Consider the following 21,635-nt stretch of genomic DNA (forward strand, 5'->3'; position numbering starts at 1 on the left):
AGCCTGCTTGCAATACTCTCCCTCTCTCTGCCCCTCCCCTGCCCTCACGAGCATACACACACACACACACACACACACACACACACACACACACACACACAAGCATGCACTCTCTCTCTCTCTCTCTCTTTCTCAAAAATAAACTTAAAAAGTTTTTCTGCTCTGTATGCCCAAAAATTTACGTGAGGCATTATGAAATAATAAAATATATACACATTGGTTTCTGACCCCAGTTCCTGAAACTGAACTCCTAAATGCTTTGTCAATTTCCTGGGTGATAGAGCATCTTTTATTTTAATGAGGCAATTCTTGGTGGGTTCCTGGATGGAACTGGTCACAGAAAGACCAAGCCATGATTAGATGCTTGGAAATTTCATCGCTCTACCCTGGAGAGGGGAGATGGGCTGGAAATGGAGTTAATAGTCATGCCTATGTGATGAATACTCCATAAAAATCCCCAAAGTGTGAGGTTTGGAGATGAACACATCCGCGTGTCGGGAAGGTCATCGATCCAACTCCATGGGACAGAAATTCCTAAACTTGGGATTCTTCCCCTGTGTGTCTCTCCACCTGGAAGCTTATCTGTTATCCTTTACTATTTCCTTTATAATAAACCAACACATGGAACTATTTCCCTGCATTCTTGGAGCCATTCTGGCAAATTACCAAACCCAAGGAGCAGGTCATGGGAACCCAATTTACAGCCAGGCGGCCAGAAGTACAGTTGGCAACATGGGATTTGTGATTGGTGTGTGTTTTAGGCCTGTCGCCTCGCTTCTGGTAGCTTCAGGTGCTCCCTGGCTTACAGATGGCCTTCTCTCTGTGTCCTCGCGTTGTCTTCCCCCTGTGCTTGTCTGTCTCTGCACCCAAGTTTCCTCTTTTTATAAGGATACCAGTCATATTGGATTGGGGCCCATCCCAATGACCTCACTTCAACTCCATCTTCTGCAAAGACCCTATTTCCAGATCAGGTCATACTCACAGATCCTGGGGGTTAGGGCTTCGACATATTTTGGTGGGGAGATGCATTTCCAACCATAACATTTGTTTAAATGTGAAGACGTTCCTACCTTTCAGCCCAGCAACTGCACTCCTAGGCATTAGCCCTGGAGAAAATTCTTGCAGGTTGCACCAGTAGATATCTGCCATCCAAGAAAGTTCATCGGCTAAGGAACAAATAGATGAATGAGGTTTGGACATTCAAGAAAGACTACACAGTGGTGAAATTTAATAAATTACAGCTACACACACCATCCTGGAGAAATAGCAAAAGTGTCATATTAAGTTATTTTTTAAAAAAAATCATGTCATAGATGAGCCCATAGTCTGATCATGCAGAAAAGATCTGTGTGGTCAAAACTCCCACCTCCTTCAAATCTTTGCTCAAACACCATCTTCTCAATAAAGCCTACTTAATTGACCTACCTTTTAAAAAATGTTTATTTATTTATGGGGGGGGGGAAGAGAAGAGAAGAGAAGAGAAGAGAAGAGAAGAGAAGAGAAGAGAAGAGAAGAGAAGAGAAGAGAAGAGAAGAGAAGAGAGAGAGAATCCCAAGCAGGCTCCATGTTGTCAGCACGGAGCCTGATTCAGGGCTTGAACCCATAAACAGAGAGACCATGACCTGAGCCAAAATCAAGAGTCAGATGCTTAACCGACTGAGCCACCCAGGTGCCCCCCATCAACCTACCTTGCTGAGAAATCCCCACAACCACACTCCTATTCACCCCACTCCGCTCTACTAGTCCTTTTCCCAGAGCACTCACCAACTCCTTACAAATTCTATAATCTGTTCATGCAAGCATCTAGGAGTTACTGTTGATTTCCTCTCTCCAGAATGTTAGATCCACAAGGGCAGGATTTTTTTCTCTTTCATTCATTGGCATCTACCGAGTATCTAGAAGAGTATCCGGCACAAAGCAGACCCTGAACAAATATTCCTTAAACCGAGTGGCTGGTACACTAATGTTCACTTAGGATTATTTTTAAACTGCACACATATATTACACCTAGTCTGTTGTATATAGGATGTCTCAAAATAGTCTTGGAAGAAAATAGACGTGGTATTTCTTGCAAGCCCTGAATCTCAAGTGGAGATATAGACCCTTCATGATCTATGCCATTCCCTTGAGCACAGAAAGCCAGGATATGACTGCATTATTCCCTCAGGACGTGCTCTCTGGGGCATGATAATGAGTGACAAAGAAATGTGAATCTATCCACAAGCTGCAGTCTTCTGTGTTTTATTTCTGCTTGAACAGGGTTTTAAAATGTGCTCGTGGATATTTGCACTGACAACTGCAGAGAGCAGGGCTGCTTTGTAGAGAGAAGTAAAACCACCTGGTAAATTTGCCCGGTGCTTCCCTGAGAAAACAATAGGCCAGCAGCCTGTCAAGGCCAAAGTCCCGTAACCAAACACACGTAATCCTGGCCTTGACAAGCTTCCCTATCCTACTGAAATCCCTAGTAACACTCAAGTGGCTTCTGTATGACTGCCCAAAGCCAACCCCAGGCAGAGCCAACTGGCTGCGCTATGAGCCATTGAGGTCAAGGTCAATGGTTGGGTGGGTTCAGCTTGCCGCTGAATATGGAGCAAGGGGTCATTAACAGACAAGTCCCTATGGAAACTGCCCATACCCCAGCATTGGCCATCTATAAGCTTTCAGAGATGATGATTTGCTTACTTGGCTTAATCGGTTTGACTGTGTCTCACAACAGACTGTGAGAGGAGGTCCAACCTTCTAAATACTGTCCCAAATAGGATCCATAAATGCATGTCGAATTAGACTGGCTTGTGCATGAGTACGGCTCCTACCAGGGAGGAGGAGCCTGTTGTCCACTGAAGGATGAGCTCAAATGCTTTACATTTACTCTCAAAAAGTGCAGAGGGTGGGCAATCACCCCGGTAGGAGCCGTGTTTTTAACCCCAATTTTAATCTCCACATCGGACCTCTTGCAAAATCCAATTGCCCACTGGACAGCTCCACCGAAATGAGTTGAAGGCATCTCAAATCTACGTTCAAAACCAGAACTCTTGAGTCTCCTCCCTGTCAAACCTGCTTTTTTGCTCTCCCCCATCTCCCCATCTCAAGAAATGGCATCTGCCACCTGTTCAGGTCCAAAACCTCACGTTTTTCTTTTTAAAATTGAGATCTAATTTGCATGCCATAAAATTCACTCATAAAATGTACAATTCAGTAGATATTAAAATATTCAGACGTTTGCAACCATCACCACAATCATTTTGGGAACATTTTAAGTTTATTTATTTTGAGAGAGAGCACCCATGTGAATAAGTGGGGGAGGGGCAGACAGGGAGGGAGCGAGAATCCCAAGCAGGCTCCACACTGTCAGTGCAGAGCCCAATGCGGGGCTCAATCTCATGAAGCATGAGATCATGAGCTGAACCAAAATCTAGAGTCAGATGTTCAACCAATAGAGCCATCCAGGTGCCCCAATTTGGGAACATTTTTATCACCCTGGAAAGAAACTCTATACCCGTTAGCAGTCACTTCCCATTTCCCTCTATCCCCACACCTACACCCAGCCCCCGTCAACCACTAATCTACTTTCTGTTTCCATAAATTTGCCTGGTCTGGAAATTTTATATCAATGACATAAGATGTGGTCCTTTGGGACTGGTTTCTTTCACTCACAGCATAGTGTCTTCAAGATTTATCCATATTAGAGTGTACATCACTATATCATTCCTTTGTATTAAAGAATAGTATTCCATCGTATGTATGTATCACAATTTTTTAATCCATTCATCAGTAGCTAGGCATTTGGGTTGTTTCTACTTTTTGGCTATTATGAATAACACTGCGGTGAACATTTGTGTACTCATTTTGTGTGGGTATATGTTATCAGTTCTCTTGGGTATATAGTTAGGGGTGGAATTGTTGGGTCATACGGTAACTGTTTAATTTTTTGAGGAACTGACAAAACGCTTTCTCCAAAGGTGTATGCACCATTTTACATTCCCACCAGCAATGTACAAAGGTTCCAGTTTCTCTGCATTTTCTCCAACATGTGTTATTTACTTATTGTTTAATTGCAGCTGTCCCCAGCGGATGTGACATAGTATCTCATTGTGGTTTCAATTTGCATTTCCCTAATGACTGATGATAGTAAGTATTTTTGCATGTGGTATTGGTCATTTGTATATCTTGTTTGGAGCAGGACCTAGTCAAGTCTTTTGCTCACTTTTATATGTATTATTTGTCAATTTTTGTTACTGGGTTGTTAAGAGTTTTTTACATATTCTGGATACTAGGCTTTTTAAAATCAGAAATATAGCTGCAAATATTTTCTATCATTCTCTGGGTAGCCTTTTCACATTAACAGTGTTCTTTGAAACAAAAAATTTTACTTTTGATGAAATTCAATTTATTAATTTTTCCTTTGGTTGCTTGTTTTTGGTATCACATCTAAGAAATCAGTACCTAATCCAAGGTCACAAATATTTACACCTATGTTTTCTTCTGTGAGCTTATAGTTCTAAATCTTCTCTTTTCACACTTATTTTTGAGAGAGCACAAGTGGGGGAGGGGCAGAGAGTGTATAAGACACAGAATCTGAAGCAGACCCCAGGCTCTGAGCTGTCAGCACAGAGCCCGACGTGGGGCTCTAACTCACAAACCACCAGATCATGACCTGAGCCAAAGGTGGACGCCCAACCGACTGAGCCACCCAGGCACCCCTATAGTTCTAATTCTTAAATGTAGGGTCTTTCATCTATTTTGAATTAATTTTTATATTATGGTGTGAGGCAGAAATCCAGCTTCATTCCCCCCCCCGCCACCATGTGGATATCTAGCTATCCCAGCAGGATTTGTTGAAAAGACTCTTCTTCCCCCACTGACTGGTCATGGCATTTCTGTCAAAAATCAACTGACCATAAAAGTATAGGTTTATTTCTGGACTCTGAAACCCTTCCATTAAACCATACATCTGTCCCTAAGCCAGGACCATACAGTCTTGTTACTATAGCTTTGTAGTCAGTTTTGAAATCAAGTAGGAGTCTTCCAACTTTTGTTCTTTCTTTTCAATATTGTTTTGGCTATTCTGGGTCTCTTGCATTTTTTTTAACGTTTATGTATTTTTGAGAGAGAGAGAGAGAGAGAGAGAGAGAGAGAGAGACAGAGTGTGAGCGGGGGCAGAGAGAGAGACAGGGAGAAACAGAGTCAGAAGCAGGCTCCAGGCTCTGAGCTGTCAGCACAGAGCCCGGCTCAGGGCTCAAACTCACAAACCATGAGATCATAACCTGAGTTGAAGTCGGACGCTTAACTGACTGAGACACCTGGGATTGGGATTGGGATTGGGATTGGGATTGGGATTGGCCTGCCAATTTCTGGAAAAAGTCAAGTTGGTTTTTAATAGGGATGGTGTTAAATCTGCCCATCCAGTTGGCGGGTACTGTCATTGCAAGGAAATCCTCTGACTCCATTTTTTGATGTCTGCCTTTCCCTCCCTCTTCCTCTCTGCCCCACACCTGGGCAAACTGATGAGAGAGCCCAGGTGCTCTCTCCCTTGGTGCAGGTGAGAAGTTCAAACTATACATGGACACCTCACCCCAGTCCCACCCTCTAACCATTGTAAAAACCCCAAGCCAGTGTCCTTTCCCTGTCCTCAAGCCAACTGCACACCAGCTTGGGAGTCACTGTTACGGATTTAACTGACTTGCATCAGAAGTTTAGGTAAGTGGCATTTTAGACAGGAACGTGGGGTTGGTTCTCTCCTTAAAGTGGCCCTGGGTCATATGCCTTGGCCGACACTTATCTGTGTGTCGCAGACTGAATCCTGTATCTTGATGCAATTATAGCAGATCATTGTCCTGCTCTCACTGCAAGACCCCTAAACCTCGGTTAAATTCCTAATAACTGTTTGGTAAACTGAAGGCCATCCCATCTTGGGCATTGCCAAAAAATGGCTATTGTCTCTCAGTATCCTCAACATTAAAACAAGCCTAACCTCTTCTAGGACTTTCTTGGGTTCTGGAAGCAGTGCAATCTGCATTTACAGACTTTATTAAGCTCACTTGTGCTGTTACTTGCAAATCGCCCACCTCAAGTGGGGCCCCCACAATGAAAGGCTCTAGAATCTGTCCAAATTGCAATGCAACGAGCATTCCCAACAGTGCCCCCAGAGAGTGCTTCACTACAGAGGCTTCAGCAATCCCCTCTCACGCCTCCCAGAGCCTGTGGACCACTCTAAGTTACTCATGGGCTTCTAATACAAGAGATTCCTTGGCCTCATGCTACATGCCATTAGAGCAGCAATTGCTGGTTGCATACTATGTGATTCTGGAAACAGTCGCTGTCACAGGCCCTGGCCTGAGGCCTCCCATGCCCAGCTGTCCATATGTCTTGGGCCATGAAAGCCAACATCCCAGCAACAAGCTCAGCACAGTCACCAAGGCCTTTTTGCTACATAACAGAGCTAATCTTGGACCCCCTGGCATAGCTCATCTGCAGCAGAGGGTGGCCTTCCTTGTCCTCAGTCCCCTGCCAGATGCCTTGGTGCTGGAGGACGTCACCCTGCTCCCAGACCCCTTGGCCACCTGAGGAGCCCCTTGCCATCAGCTAAGGAAACAGCAAAGGGAGTCCTCACATTTTTCAGATGGTATTACCACCATGACACCTGCTAGTGTTCCTCGGGGAGTTAATGTTTTTTATCCCTCACCCAGGATGTTCCTGAAGGATAGTAGGACCCAAGGGTCAGCACAACTGGCCAAACTCCAGAGAGTAATCTTAGCACTAGCGGCCCTGGCCAACAACTGACCCATCTGTACATCTTTAGATTCTTGAACCAGGTTGCCCCTTTGGGGGTAAAGAACTCTGGGAATGTCCTGTCCCACAGATACCCAAAATATAAATCAAGATCACACGAGTCTCTCTACTTATGAAAGCCACAATGCAACACCTCACCAAGATACTGGTCTCCTACACAGTTCTAGATATTATTGACAGGGGTCGAGATACTCACCGTACCTCTCAAGATACACAATTCTGGGCCCCCGAACAGGCATTCGACAGGACTCTTACCTCCAGAATTCTTACCAGCCTCAAGCTACAGACCTCACAACGACTTACACAAGTTCAAATCTAATTAAATGCAACATGGTGCATTTCAGGCATCAAACATCTGAGGTGTGCTGTAATCACGTGTCTGTCTACACTTTCTGATGTTTGACTGCTGACAGTGCTTAAGCCTCACTTCTCCCTCTTTCCCCACATCTGGACAAGTAACAGGAGAGCCTAAATTCCTCTTCCTTTGACACCAGTGAGGTGTGTGAACTACACAGAAGAATCATCGCTCTGGCCCTACCCACTAGCCACCATAAAAAAACCAAGCCAGTTTTTTTCTCTGTTCTCTCAAGCCATTTTCGGACCCATGTGGGTACCACTATGATCTCCCCCATTCGGTTATTAGTCTCATGATCTAATAAACCTTTTCGTGCCCTCTCAGGGGTATGTGAGTGTCATCGGACTTGACATCTGAACCAAATTTTTCCCACCACGTGTCCACAATGGCAATCTTGACAATATTAGTTCTTCTGATCTATAAACACAGATACGTTTTCATGTATTTAGATTCTCTTTGATTTCCCTCTATAATTTTCTATCAAAAAAAAAAGAAAAAAAATAATCGTGTTCTGTAGTTTTTCAGTGTACAGATGGTCCCTGACTCACAAGTTTTCGACTTCACAATGACATGAAAGCAACACACGTTCAGTAGAAACGGTTTCGAGTTTTGATATTTGATTCTTCCTGGGCGAGCGATAAGCAGTACACGATACTCGTGATGCTGGGTGGCTGGGCGAGCCACGGCTCCCGGTCAACCACGCCATCGCGGGGGTAATCACGGCAGGGGCAGGGCCTCCAGGGTCTCAGGACTGCTTGACCCCCAGCTCTGCCCTTAACCAGCCGTGTGACCCAAGTCACCGTTCAACTGTTCCACGTAGTCACCTACGATCGGGATTCACTTTCAGGGGGTTGTTAGGAGGGGTAAGTGAGACATCTGGTGAGCACACACAGAGTGGGTGGTGAGCAGGGGTCATGCCTGGGACGGGTTGCTCAGGGACCTCTAGGTAAGCTCGATTCCTGGTTGAGAGAACGGGGGGCCGGCTGGAGGCGGGGAGGCAGGGCAGAGCCCGTGGGGCGTCCGCAGTCCACACCTGGCACCGAGGAGGGAAGGGGTCAGTGCTGCACGTCGGCGCCCCCAGGTCAGACACACAGGCCCCGGACGTGCCGACTGTGGCAAAGCCCCACCCCCACCCCCAGACCTGGAGCAAACAGACACGGAGGCATCTTCCAGTGCACTTTAATCAGAATTCCATCATCCGAAGAGTTCTCATAGCATACAATGTTGGGATGGGCATGTCAGCTTGGTCCTACAAATGGAATTTCCACAATTCGCACTTGAAACATGTATGAAAAATAAAATATATAATATTTAACTTTATAAATTTCCCCCACTTTACCACTTTGTCTTTAAAATAAATTACTATCCTCTGTCCAATAAATTAAGCAGCCTGGAGTCACTAAGCAACTATCGGCCGAATGACTTCCTTTTCCTGAAGAAGTTCTGGGGGAAATCCTTGAGACAGTCCACAGCTTATAGCAATCAACGTGAATGAAAACTAGCACATTCCTCACAGTGGGGCGAAACATCAAAAATGGGAGCCTGCTAATAATGGCTGTTCTTTTCTGTTAGGAAAAAAAATGAAATCCCCCTGACCACACCGGATGGTTGTAGAAGCTGCAACTGAACGTTTGGCACCAGAGGAGTGAAGAGGCTTTTCAGAGAAGCCATTCCCAGCGATGATCCCATCAAAGCATCGGTCGGAGGGAGAGGTGACAGAGGGGGATGGAAGGCTGCCGCGGCCCTTCTCCAGAACGCCCTTCTGAGTTCCAGCTCCCAGCCCCCTCTAGAGGCAGTGACGCCCCCTCCACCTTGGAGAAGGCAGGGCATTGTCTGGGCAGCCTGCCTTCCTCAAGCTCAAGGGTTCCTTACAGCGGAAAGAACACCAAGAGAAAGCCCTTCCGCGGGTGGTGGGGGCTGCTTTGCTGCGTGCTTGGCGGACAGCAGGATACACTCGATACATAAGGGACACAGATACTCGGGTGGGATGGCCACACGGCCTCAAAAGGGGACAGACAGAAGGCGCACGTGAGACACCACGGATCCGGGAGGGTGGGCAAGGCTGTGATTCACTAGCAACTGTAGGGGCTCTGAACAGGGCCCCGAACACCTTGATCCCCCCCACCCCCAGCAGGAAGTCAGGTATCTTCCCACCTGCAACTCAGGGCCTCTTCCCTACTCGACACAACAAAATCTTGGGAAGGAACAAAGAATCCAGTGACAGGTGCTGCCACAGAGCCTCAGTCTTAGAGATTCCCTGGGAACAAGCTTTGGGGGCCCCAGGCCACTGTGGCAGGGGCTCTATACACAGTTTAATTGGGGGAGCAGGTGGCCTTGCACTTCCGACAGGAGACACCAGCCCCAGACCCCTAGACAGAGGAGAAGGTAGCTACAAGTCAAGGAGACGCTCCTCACAGGTCTCCACGGGCCACTTTGAAGCCCCTCCAAACACATCAACGTTGTTGTCCACCCAGGGTATGATGTTGCCTGGCATGTTTGTGGAGCAGTTGGCGATGTTGACAATTTCTTGTGCGCGAAGGACGCGGTCCCATATGTTGAACTGGCTGAGCTCCCCCACAAATGCCTGTGTGGCATCGAACCTGCCCCCAACAGTGTCCTGGGAAGGGGGGGAACAGAACCACATCGGCACAGGTTCAGAAAGCAAACGTGCCCGCTAAATCTCCAGGGATGTAATGGCCTTGGGAAGGGGTGCAGAGTGAGGAGGGAGAGGGGGAGACTGAAGCATTTTCCTGACTCCCCCAACTCTGACCTCACTCCCTCCCTGACCCGATTCCTGCACATTCCAGACCTCTAGGACATGCCAAACTACCCCAAGGCTACAGTGGAAAGACACTGGCCCAAAGTCCCAAAGCTAACACTAGACCCGGGTCTCCAGACTCCCAGCCCTTCCCAGAGGGGAAGTCACAGGGTAGTGAGGCAGGGAGTGGGCCAAGGATGGGCCCAGACTCAAAGCTCTCAAAGGAACTGGTCTCTACTCCCTGGCTTTCAGCAAACCTCAAACACAGACCCAAACGTCAACTCTTATCTGCCCAAGAGCAGACAAGCAACTTAGATTTCCTCTGTCTCAGGGAGTAAGGACAGCCTCTGAGGTCACGTTCCCACCCCTAGCTCCCCCGAGGGGCTGAGCATCACACAGGCATGCCCCACGACACTGAGCCAGCAGCTCCTGGAAGATGCCATATCAGCCCCGGGCACCCTGAATCAGTGCTGTGCCCAGAAGAGGTCAAACGTCTAGAGAGAGAACCCATGGTCACTCCATGGCAGCATGAGCTCAGGGACACTCCTGCCCACCTACGGTGGACTCCATTCTGGAATCTATCTGGACCCACCATACCACAACCGGGTCCCCCCGCCCCCGGCCCCTCAGGCCACAAGACAGAATGGACCCAAGTGGCCATCACACCACAGTGGCCAGGTGTGGCAGGCTGACAGCTGGGCAGGCTGCGGGGGTAGGGGGCAGCCTGCAGGCGCGGCCTCGTGACGCGTGGCTGGCCAGCACACCCCATCCTGCATCCCCTGCACCTACCTGTTCTTGCCCAAGGATCAGCACCCCCCCTGGCTTGATAGGGTGCCAGGGGGCCAGGTTCTCCCCCGTGCCGAGTTTCTCTCCATCCTGGAAAGCTTCCCACATGCCATCCCGTGTTGTCCAAGTGATACAGATGTGGTGCCACTTGCCGTCACTGACGAACAGGGGCAGCTGTGCAACCTGTAGGCAGCAACATGCAGGTAAGGGCCCCCCATGGGGTTCCCAGGAGTCTGACGCGCACAGGGACCAGAGATCGTGCTGCTCCCAGCTGGTTACCCCTTCTCTGCTATGTGGGAAACAGGGCCTTGGTCTGTGTGTGTGCGAAACACAGACACTCAAGAGGAAAGAGACAGCCTGGGGACATGCCCTGCCCCCAGGGTGGCCCTGCTTGCAACTGGACACCCTCAGTCCCCGGCTTGGCTGAGAATCTGGGACACTGTGCAGACCAAGCAGATGTGAAGAATCAGCCCCCGCCTGGCCACACTCAGCCCGAATGCCTCGTGCTGAAGAACCTGAAGGAATCTTTGGAAAACAATCAGACTAGGCATCTACACTCGAGGCAGGGTCTCAAATTCTATCACGGCACTTGGGGACTGTGTGTGTCCTTCTGTGCAGAAAACCAAAGGCCTACAATTACGTGGGAGAGTGTGCTGGGTTGGGGGGGGGGGGAGGATGCACATTCAGACCCCCATACAGAACCAGGGGAAGGGCATTTCTGACCCACGTGGTCGCCTGTGAGCATCCTGTGAGCACCACAGACCAGCCCAACCAGGAACTGTCCTGTTGTTACTGCTGGTATCCTAGCAACCTGGCGCTTCCTCCTGGGAATTGGCTGTTTACATGCCACCGAACCCAAAAGGAAAACAAGGTTCTGGGCCCTCCTGTGTCCAAGAGCGTTATTTAGAACAATTAATCCCTGGCTCAGGAACATGGTCACCGTGAGATGGAGCCTGGCAGGGAGATTCCATGCCATTTCCCACTTACACAAACCCCACCCAGGGCAGTTCGGTAATAAAAGCAGGGTAAGGGGCCAGGGTAGAGGCAGCAGGGAGCCGGAGAGGCCATTCAAGTGCTCAGCTCCAGCAAGGATGTGAGGACACATTTTTGGCTATGTTGAGTCTGCCTTCAGAATGGAAGTTTAAGTGGGGCTCCTAGAGGTCTCACAGATGCCCAGAGCCAAGTTCTCGAGGAGATCATGCTCTTGAATGATGAGACCAGCCTGTCTATTAAAAAAGGATATTTACTCTACAAAAGGCAATACTATAGGGGCAGAGAACAGATCAGTGGTTGCCATGGGCTGGGGTAGGGGCAGAAGCTAATTACACAGGGGAATGAGTAAATTGTGTGTGTGTGTGGGGGGGGGGAGTGATGGAACGCTTTCATATTTTACTTGCGGTCACACAACTGCATGCATTTGTCGAAAGTGGTCGAACTGTATGCTAAAAACTCTCGGTCTTACTGTATGTAAATTATATCTCAATAAACCACCCCCAAAAGATATGCTGAGAAGTATCCTCCACAGAGAAAGACACACACACACTTCCCCTCCCCTAATCAGCATGGCCCTGGAGAACAGCCCTCACTGACTGGCCCAAGGGCCAGTGACGATTCAGGCTGGCCCACAGAGACCTCAGCTCTGTTCCTTCGATGACCTCTGGCCTGGACCCTGAGATGCTTCTAGGCCAGACTCCCACCTTGGATCTCCACCAGCCATAGCCGCCCGCCCCTGCTGCCCTAGGCCGGGCTGAGTCTGCGCAGAGCTGTCACCATTTGGAGGAGGACAGCCCTACAGCAGCTGGCTGTCAGACTCTGCAGCACCCTGACCGTTGCCGTGATGGGAGAAGGTGGCAGTCTAAGCAGGCCTCACCTTGTCGTTGATGAGCAGCTCAATGGGGTTGTTACCCCACTCTATCAGCACAATCTCATTGGCCTGCCCAGGCACCGCGTAAGAAAACGGGGTGCCGATGCCCGGCAAGGCGCTAGATCGCAGCCACAGGCAGATGGTGAAGGCATACAGTTCAGGCAACGTCTTCTTGATCTTGCCGTACAGGTAGTTTGTGCGGAGGGGGAGGGACACTTTGAACGCATCAGGAGACTTGAACGCACTGTTGCCTAGGGGGGTGGAGAAGAGAGGCCGCGGGGCGTTAGCCTGCTCCCCGCTGGTGCAGCCCAGAGCGACTGCTCTCCTGGACCCCCACTTCCCCCAGACTGTTCCCTTGAGCCCCAGAGCACCTGCTACTGGGAAGCCGCTGTTCAAAGTTGTACAACCCAGGAGTAAACAAGAACCTCCCTGCTCCTAAAAGCTGGAGGAAGGAGGAAAGCTGGATTTAATTTTCTGGTTAGAGGCGCCTGGGTGGCTCAGTTGGTTGAGCGTCTGACTTTGGCCCAGGTCATGATCTCACAGTTCATGGATTCAAATCCCACATCGGGCTCTGTGCTGAGAGCTCGGAGCCTGGAGCCTCCTTCAGATTCTGTCTCCCACTCTCTCTGCCCCTCCCCCACTCGTGCTCTATCTCTGTCTCTCTCGCAAAAACAAACATTTAACAAAAATAATTTTCTGGTTAAATTAAGCCAGAAAACCCTTCCTCAGCTATTTTCTTGAAATCCCGGCTCCTTCAGCAAGGGCGGGGTTGGAACCCTGATGGACTTGGAGGCAGGAAGTCTTAACAGGGACCTGGGCACTCAGTGGACACTTGTCAAGTCCCTGTCACTTATCACCCTAAAGAATCACTGCCACTCGGGCAAAGGAGTCCACGGCCATGTTTGGACACTACAACTTAATTTAGAAGTGGCTTTTTGGACTAAATCCCTGACACGGACCACCTTGCTCATGATTTGCCCTTTCCTCAAGAGAAGACTGCATCTGTTGACCATTTCCTGCGGTTTGGAACCAGTGGCAGGCAGAGAAATACGGAGGTTTACCTCCCCGCTGAGGTTAGGCACACCTCGCCAGAGCCTGGAGACTTTGGGGCCCACCTGGGACTGATGAGGACGCCCTGACTGTCCCCATGTAAATGGGGTTTCCAAAATCTTTGAAAGCAACTGGTACTCTTCACGGGGTCTAAGTAATTTCCAACAGTTTTGATTTAATCCCAAAATTAACAACAAAAATAAATACATGGAAGGCACGACCCGGTCTCTGGTTATCACAGATTCTGAAGTTTGTGGGGTACCACCCAACCCTGTGAGTTGTCAGGGCAAAAGCTTCCCTCTTATTTGGGCACTAGATGCTGCCAGGGAAGGAGCCCGAACACCCTTCGCTCATTTGACAAGTATTTATTAGACATCCGCGAGGGGCCAGAAGGACTCCGTCACCATGAGAAACAGCCAGGCTCTCTGGACCCAAAACCGACAGAGCCAAACTGCCTGTGTCTCTGGTGGATGAATCAGCCCCTTCTGTAGAACGCAAGCCAGAATGGATGAGCCCTTCTCCACTACAATGCCCCCAATTCATTTGTGTTCATAGTATATAACGCATAAGAAGCTCTTTGGTGCCGTGGTGTGAACCATAGAACCAAGGAAGACCTCAACAGAAAGGCAACAGGGCTCAGCATTGCCCTTTCAACCTCTCCGGAACAGGCGGCAGAGAAACACTAGACTCTGGGTCTCATGGGTACTATTTACTCGGATCGGCTGATTGTGCAGTCTTGCCTCATCCGTCCTGACCTCCCAGGCCTCGGGGCTGCTAAGCACCTGGTGAGGGCTGGCAAGACCTGGTCACCTGGGGAAGGCGAGGAGGCCCCCGGCAGGGCATAGGCCGGGGCTCACCCCGTGTTAGGCTGAAGCAAAATCAAGAGACTACAAAGCCCCAACTCCTGATTTTGCAGGTTGTGTAGCCGAGACACCAAGGCTCAGAGGAGCGAGATGACTTACCCCTCAGTCACACAGCTAATGAATGACAGAGCAGGGAGTGGCAGTCCTCCCTCAACCACGTGCAGCCCCTAGTATTTAGTCTGCAAACGGCCCTGTTCTTCACGAAGGCATGGTTATCTAATAAAGAGAAATGGCTTCTATCCCGGCAGGTGGGCAGGCTTGCTGATTTAATAAGGCTCCGTGTCGGTAATATCGTTAGCTAGGTGACAACAGATAGGTTTAATTAGACCTGGGAGAGCCGAGGGGCAGAGGAGGGGGCCCACACCCTGAAAGCTGGTGCCCTCTATATCAAACAGCTTGGAGGTTCAGAGGAAACTTAGTTAAAACCAATTAAGGCATTAAAAGGCCTGACCAATAAATCAGAGGCTGCAGGTGGCAGACAAGTGAAAACGGGTGGGGGCAGTGGAGGCCAAAGAGAGAAGTGTTCTTCCCAGTGGCAAGGTTTACCCAGACTCTGAGGCGGGCTGTGCCTGGCTGGCTGGCCCCCACTCTGGAGGCCCCTGCAGACGAGCAGGTCCCACAACAAAGAAAATGAGCATCTGTGGGTCCAGGGGCCACTCAGGGTTGGACGCTCACCACTGGGCTCTGGGGAGCCTGCTGCTCAACAGGGCTAGAGCCCACACACTACTCTAGGCTACAGCCTCCAAGCCTCTCATCTGCGGGGGTCACCACCAAGTTCAACCCCAGCTCTGCAATCTGCTGGACACGTGGATGCAGGCATCTGATTCGGTCCCTCATCCATCACTAATACCTACCTCATAGGGTTGTTGCAAGGGTCACAGAATGTGGAAGTCACAGCCTAGTGTCTGGCCCAGAACAGGCACTTAATGGGCAGGAGATGATGGACCGAGGGCCAGAGACCCCCTAAGTCCCCTACTTTGCACATGCTTGAGGTCCATTTCCTCGGGGCTCAGCAGGATGCTCTGAAGAACACGTTATATTTTCCACTCGTGGTCTATCTGGGGACTGGGAGTTTATGTACCCCTTTAGACTGACCACAAACAGGACAGATACAAACTCAAAGTTACCCAGGAGACAAACTGGTCAGCAAATGACCACTTTCCTCGAAAGACTCATCCCCGAACCGGGTGGAGCACAGAAGAGCACAGAAGAATTCTAGAGTCTAGGTCCTGGGGGCCCTACAGGAAGGCCAGTCAGGGGCCCTGGCCTGCAGAACTGAGCTCCAGCTAGGACATGGCCCTCCTTTCTGTGCCAGAAGAGCTCCGAGGGCTTCTGCAGAACTTACGTACTGAGAGTGTGGGTGCTGGAACGAGGCTGGGGATGGGAGGGACGGTGACAAAGCGGCAGCTCCCGTGTGGCCAAGGCCCAGGCCCCACCTCGGTCCCCTCCCCCCCCCCCTCCACAACACACCTCTGGCTGAAAGCTTTGGAGCATTTTTCTCACTGGTGTCACGGGTGTAAGAGAAGTCCTGTCTCACTGGTGTGACGTGTCCAACACATTGCCTGGCACTACTCCACACTAACTCGGCAGCCTTCTATCGACCTACATCCTTGTAGCAACTTGGCCACCGTGCCTGGCAAGCTACACAGCGTATCCGTGCATAACGCCAGTGGGCCAGCGTTGGGGCTGATTCCTGGCAGGACCATCCTCAATCACACTTATTATTTGTTCAGCCAGCCACAGGCCATCCCCACGCAGTGCCCCATCACTGCAGACACTCCGGGTCCAACTGCAAGGGATGGAAACCAGGCCGCTCCCAGGAGCCATCGGCGCCTTCAGTCTCCACCAAGTCGGAAGGCGTGTCAAGGAGGCTGTGAAGCCGGGCAACCCTCAGGCAGAAACCCTAAACCCCTGTGCACCAGGAGCGACGCCTCAAGTTGAAAGAGACCCCGTTTCATTTGAGAAACGGAGAAGGCAAAGTGGAGCGCTGCTGGAATGGTAAAGAATCCCGTGGTTTTCCGCACGTAGGACGGGCAGGTTTGGGGACGATGTGGGAGGAGCAGCCCCAGAGCCAAGCGCAGAAAGAGTCAGCAGGCAGAGGGGTCTGGAAGCCACCACTCCCTCAAGGGCCCTAGTGGCCTGATGTGTAAATGGGGAAGACCGCTGCTGCGGGGCCAGCCTCTCTGCCCCGCTTGGAGCCCAGCCGCCCTTACCCTGCAGCCAAACACCAAGGCGGTGGGGTGGAGGGCTGGGAGGGACGTCAGCCAGAGGGCGACAGAGGAGCCGGCCAAGAACTCACCTCGCTCCAGCTCAGTCACCCTCAGCAGCAGAGCGTTCAGCGCGCTCTCAGTCTTCTGCCGGTGAGCGGAGGTCTCATTGTGAAGCAGGGACTTCTCGTCCTCCAGCTCGGCCACCTTGCGCAGCAGCTGACTCTCCAGCTCCCCCAGTCGCCGCTGGAGGACCTCTCGGAAGTCGCCGGGCAGCACCGCGGTGGACACGTTCACTCGGAGCTGGTGCTTCCAGTTGGGGAGAGGGACGCGTGAAGAAGTATTAAGGCCATTTAGACAGAAATTGTGAAACGCAGCTCTGAAAGCCCAACCACACAGGGAGAAGCTTCCCAAACGGGAGTGTTAAACCGTGCCAAGGGGCGCACTTCACTGATGCTTTTTTTCTTCTTTTGTATGGAAAGGATTTCAAAGCCAAACAAGAATTACCTTGCTGCAATATCTGAAACTCAGGAATTTCATTTTTCTCTCTCAGAAAGCTGGTTTTCTCCTCTTGCTAAAAAGTCAAAATTTTAATCACTATCCACCATTCTTGGGTTAAGACTGCAACAGAGCTACGACTAAAAAAAAAATTGCTTATCAAATGGTACTCAAAGCTGATGAGCCTTCATCTAGAAATGAAAACAGCTTCCAAATTCCCGTGTGGCAAAAAGGTGAATAACCATGTTTGCCAGAGATGTTACTGGAAAATGAGAGCTCTACAACACGACACTTCTGAATTCCAGGAATCTCTGCTTTTAATGCTGTTTCTAAATCCTCACTTCCTCTTTATTCTACTCCTCTACCATCATGTTGGCTCTGGAGGCACACTGCCACTGCCTAGCCATGAATCCTTGGCAAGCTATGGACCCTCTCTCTAAAGCATTCCGAATTGTAAAATGCAGTCAGTAGGATCTGCCTCAAAGGACTGTTGTAAGGGTTAAAATTAGACAGCACGACTGGTGCATATTTAGTGACTAGAAACGTTCGCTGTTGTTAACCGCCATGAATCAGGGAACATACAGATGCTGAAAATACTGTATTTAGCCATCATGCCGCGGGAAAGCCTCAAATAATTTTGCAATAATTACCACCTGTAATTGAAACCTAGTTTCCCTAATAAGTATTCTGGTAAACGTTTCCAACAGAAACATCCACGCTTCTTAAATAGGATTCTAAAGTGAAGATGAAGTTACATGACAATTTCTTTCAAAGTTCCAAACTGCATACGCCTTCCAAGAAAGCACGGAGTAAGGCTCCTTCTCCTTTGGAAGGGCACCTCAGAAGGTCGCAATTTGTGGACAGTGTCTTTGAAGTTAACGGGGTTTCCTCCAAGGCGCGAACTGTGTGGCCCGTGACCCGCCCGCGATCGCCCCCGGCAAGACCCTCAGGTCTCCGCCCGCTCGGGTCCAGCACGAGCTGATTTCTAAAAGGAGAACACGGGACGCCCAGGGCAGCTGACCTCACGCGGCAGCCTCGTATCACCGGGCACAGCTTCTGGGAGCGCGTCCGGCTCCGAGGGACTCGGAGATCTACAAGAGGTTAGAGGTTCGCTCGCTGGAACCTCGGGAAGTGACTGTCCACCCGGCGGACAGTCCCGGCGAGCGGGGAGGGAGTTAACCCCTTCCTTCCAGCAGGAAGCGGGGTGGGGGCGGACTGAGAGCCACCCAAGTAAGTTGGCGAGCAGGACCGAGAAGCCCTCCCCTGACCCCAAGCGCAGCTCGCCCCGCGTCCGGGCCCGCCCAGGCTGGCAGCCAGGACCCTGCGCCCCGCCTCTGCCCCTCTCCTCGGATCCTCCCCCCACCAGAACCCCCGCACCCGGCTACCTCGAGGCTCTCCAGGCGGTCCTTGAGGGTCTGCAGCGAGCGGCTGAGCTGCTCCACGACGTGGCCGGGGTCCCGCGGTAGATCGCCCATGGTGTCCTTGCCCGCGGCCGCCCGGCCCGGCGCCTTGCCGCCCGCCAGCCCCTCGCAGCGCGCCAGCTTGCCCGTGAGCTCGCGGATGGCCTCGCGCTGCGCGCCCAGCGTCTCCTTCTGCTGCACGACGGTCTCGCGCAGCTGCAGCACCGCGGTCCGCAGCTCCTCCTCGGGGCTCAGCGCGCCGCCCTGCATGGGCATCGCGGGCAGCGGGCAGCCGGCGCGCGCCGCCTCCGGGGGCAGCGCGGTGCACACGAATCGGCTGCCGGGCGCCGGGCCGTCCTGGGCGCCGGCGGCCACGGCGAGCGCCACGCCGGCGGCCAGCAGCGCCAGCATCCCGCCGCCGCAACGCTCACTCCAGCATCTGCGGGCGAGCGGGAGGGCGCCGTCGGGGCGCGCGGCGGAGGCGCCTCCGCGGCGGGCTGCGGCCGGGCAAGCCGCTCGAGGGCAGCTAGAGCGCGGGAGCCGGTGGAACCGGCCGCCTAACACACCACGCTCGCTCCGCCCGGCGCAGCACTCTGCTCTTACCCGGCCCGCGCGCCCTTTCTTAAGCTGGGAGGGGAGAAGGCCCCGGCGCGTGGGGCGCAGCGCCGCGAGCTCTGATTGGTCCGGCTGGGCGCACGTCAGCGAGGGGGCGGGGCGGGGGCGCCTTCTCGCGGCTGGCGGGCGGGCCTGTGGGCCAGAGCCGGGGGCGCGAGCGCGGGGTCCCGGGGCCCCCAGCAAGGAAGAACTGAGGAAAAAGGGGGAAAAAACACTCTCGAGTGCCTTCGCGAGCCTTGGCCGGCGTGTCCAGGCGCCCCGAGGACCCACCCGAGGACGCCGGCGTCGCGGGCTGAAGAGAAGCCGGGAGCTTCCCCGGGGCGCCTTCTGGGTTTCCGGCGCGGCGCGAGGCCTCGCTCAGCGGCCACCGCCGCCCCCGTGGGGAGGGACCCCCGCCCCCCAAGTGAGGACAGTGAGGAGGAGCCCCAGGAGGAACTCGAACCCAAGGCTGCCGTCGAGAGACCCCTCCTCCCCCGCGGGCCTCGTGGGCTGCCCGGTGCGGGCCGCCGCGCCCGCGTCACCCGAAGGCGGGAAGGAGACGCACGACGGTCGCCCCCGTGCACGTCCACCCCCCCGGTCCCCACTCCCACCCGCCGCCTGCGGAAGACTTCTCAGGTCCGCGGGCACCGGAAACGCGCTGGATGCTGACTGCGCGGAGGGGGCGCCCGCACACCCTCGCGCGCGCGCGGCCCCCACCGGGGGGGCCGGAGTCACGAGGCCGCCCGCAGAGCCGTCGCGTGCGGGCCCGGCGACAGCCCAGCAGGTGGTGTGACCTTACTCAGCGAGGCCTGGGCTCCTTGGCTTCGTCGGAGCGCGGCCACGGAGATGGCACCGCGTAGTATACCGGGGCCCCACCCTTGCGAGCGGGCTGCCCGTAGATCCACTTTCCCAATTTGACGCCGCTGTCCGCTCGTTCTTGGAGAGCACAGCTTTGGACAGAAACCCCAAAAGGCAGGAGCAAATTTGTTTGAAAATCTTGGCTGTGGCGTGCAAACAAGTTCAGAGGGATTTTTGAGGCACAGCTACAGACTGAGCTGGTTTACTGCACATTATAAATGGAAACTTTTTTTTTCCTCCGTGTTTTTAAGAAATCCTGTTGCAAGGTCATTAATCACATTATCCATTATACCAGAAACAAATGGATTTGTCACTTGTGCACAGAAGCTGAGGTTGATGCTGAAAACAAATTGTATCAAAATAAATGAAATTATTATGATAATATAAAACAGACCGCAGTGATTAATCTCCAGAAACCAAATTTTGACCTGCTTTGCACTTCAAACAATAGCTTCTGTTATGTAAATAGTCGTGGGGTTTTCAAGGACAATGTTACTAAATTACGAGGAAAGTTCTATTCGTGGAAATCTCTTCATGGATAAACATTAGAGCCAGAAAATCTGTTCTCCACAACACCCAAAGCAGAGGACAATGGAAGTGATGATGGCTCAGGTAAGAATATAAGTTTGTAAGAAAGGTATGAGGTGGGGAGGAGGGAGACTGGGTAATGGGCTTATGCTGCTGCTGGTAGGGGTCACCAGGAGGCATCAGCGTCACCTAGTAAGCATGACCTTGAATGGGCTCATTCCTTCTACATCCTTACTTCAGCTCCTTGAAAACCCCCAAAGTTCCAGCGAGCCCACATGTACACAGGCTGCAATAATGAAGGCAGTCAGGTTGCAAAACATGTTAAAAAATGTTCTGTTTTAGATGATTCCATAAAGGCACCAAATCCAGACATGTTCAGAATGATCCAGGTAAGGATTTCGCTCTACAGTTTTCACTCCATAGGTTTGCAGATTTTTCCTGAGACCAAAGTGGATCTTAATTGGATGTCAAAATAGAGTAATATAGCCTATATTGTTCCCATACATCCATTCTTGACGCACACCGATGACATTTACGTTCGCAACTACTTGAAATGGATGCTTGTTCCTTTAATAATTAAATAAAGTCAAGTGTATTTCCAGAATCCTAATTTTCTCATGAACAAAGAAAGCAGTGTGTAAGAAGGCATAAAAATAACAAAGCATATATCCGAAAATAATTACTCTTAAAGTTCTCAAAAGAGATTCCAGTACGGGAAATTGTCAGTGAAATTGCCAAAGCCTGGAGAGAGAGACCCAGGCATTTAAGATGTTATTTCCTTTGGAGGCAGTATAATTAGAGGGCTTAGTTCACAGGGTATATGCTATTTAGGGTTTGACTTTGGCTTGCTGGTGCAGCAGAGAGTCTGCTGGCTTAGGAACGGGGGAACTGAGTCCTCATGCCCACTCTGTCACTAGCTGAGTGGTTTGGGGCAAGTCATTCCTCTTCCCTGGACCTCAGTTTGCTGTGTATCAGGTAAGGAGCTTAGACTAGACTCTTCCAAAGACCCTTCTGGGGTCTGATAGTTTGGAAAAGAATCACTGTTCGGTGTGACGAGCGTTCCGGAGCCATGTCCTTTCTGTTTG

The 21,635-nt window shown here is 51.5% G+C and overlaps 1 protein-coding gene and 1 long non-coding RNA gene across 2 annotated transcripts in view; one reads left to right on the plus strand and one right to left on the minus strand.

Annotated features, from left to right (window-relative positions):
* Window positions 1–8,307: 8,307 nt before the first annotated feature.
* NPTX2 (neuronal pentraxin 2) lies at window positions 8,308–19,173 on the minus strand. Its single transcript, XM_019422605.2, has 5 exons — window positions 18,556–19,173; window positions 16,765–16,981; window positions 12,559–12,803; window positions 10,692–10,871; window positions 8,308–9,761 (listed from the first exon to the last, which is right to left on the minus strand). The coding sequence occupies exons 1-5, from the start codon at window positions 18,979–18,981 to the stop codon at window positions 9,534–9,536; spliced, it is 1,296 nt and encodes a 431-aa protein (XP_019278150.1). The 5' UTR covers window positions 18,982–19,173; the 3' UTR covers window positions 8,308–9,533.
* An 853-nt stretch (window positions 19,174–20,026) lies between these two features.
* Window positions 20,027–21,635, plus strand: part of LOC109251217 (uncharacterized) — a 31,818-nt gene continuing 30,209 nt past the window's right edge. The window contains exon 1 of the long non-coding RNA XR_002073412.2: window positions 20,027–20,634. This is a non-coding gene — a long non-coding RNA (uncharacterized LOC109251217). The remainder of the gene's footprint in view (window positions 20,635–21,635) is intronic.

This window comes from Panthera pardus, unplaced genomic scaffold (genome assembly GCF_024362965.1).
Source record: "Panthera pardus isolate Hobbes unplaced genomic scaffold, ASM2436296v1 HiC_scaffold_4, whole genome shotgun sequence".
Lineage (NCBI taxonomy): Eukaryota > Metazoa > Chordata > Mammalia > Carnivora > Felidae > Panthera > Panthera pardus.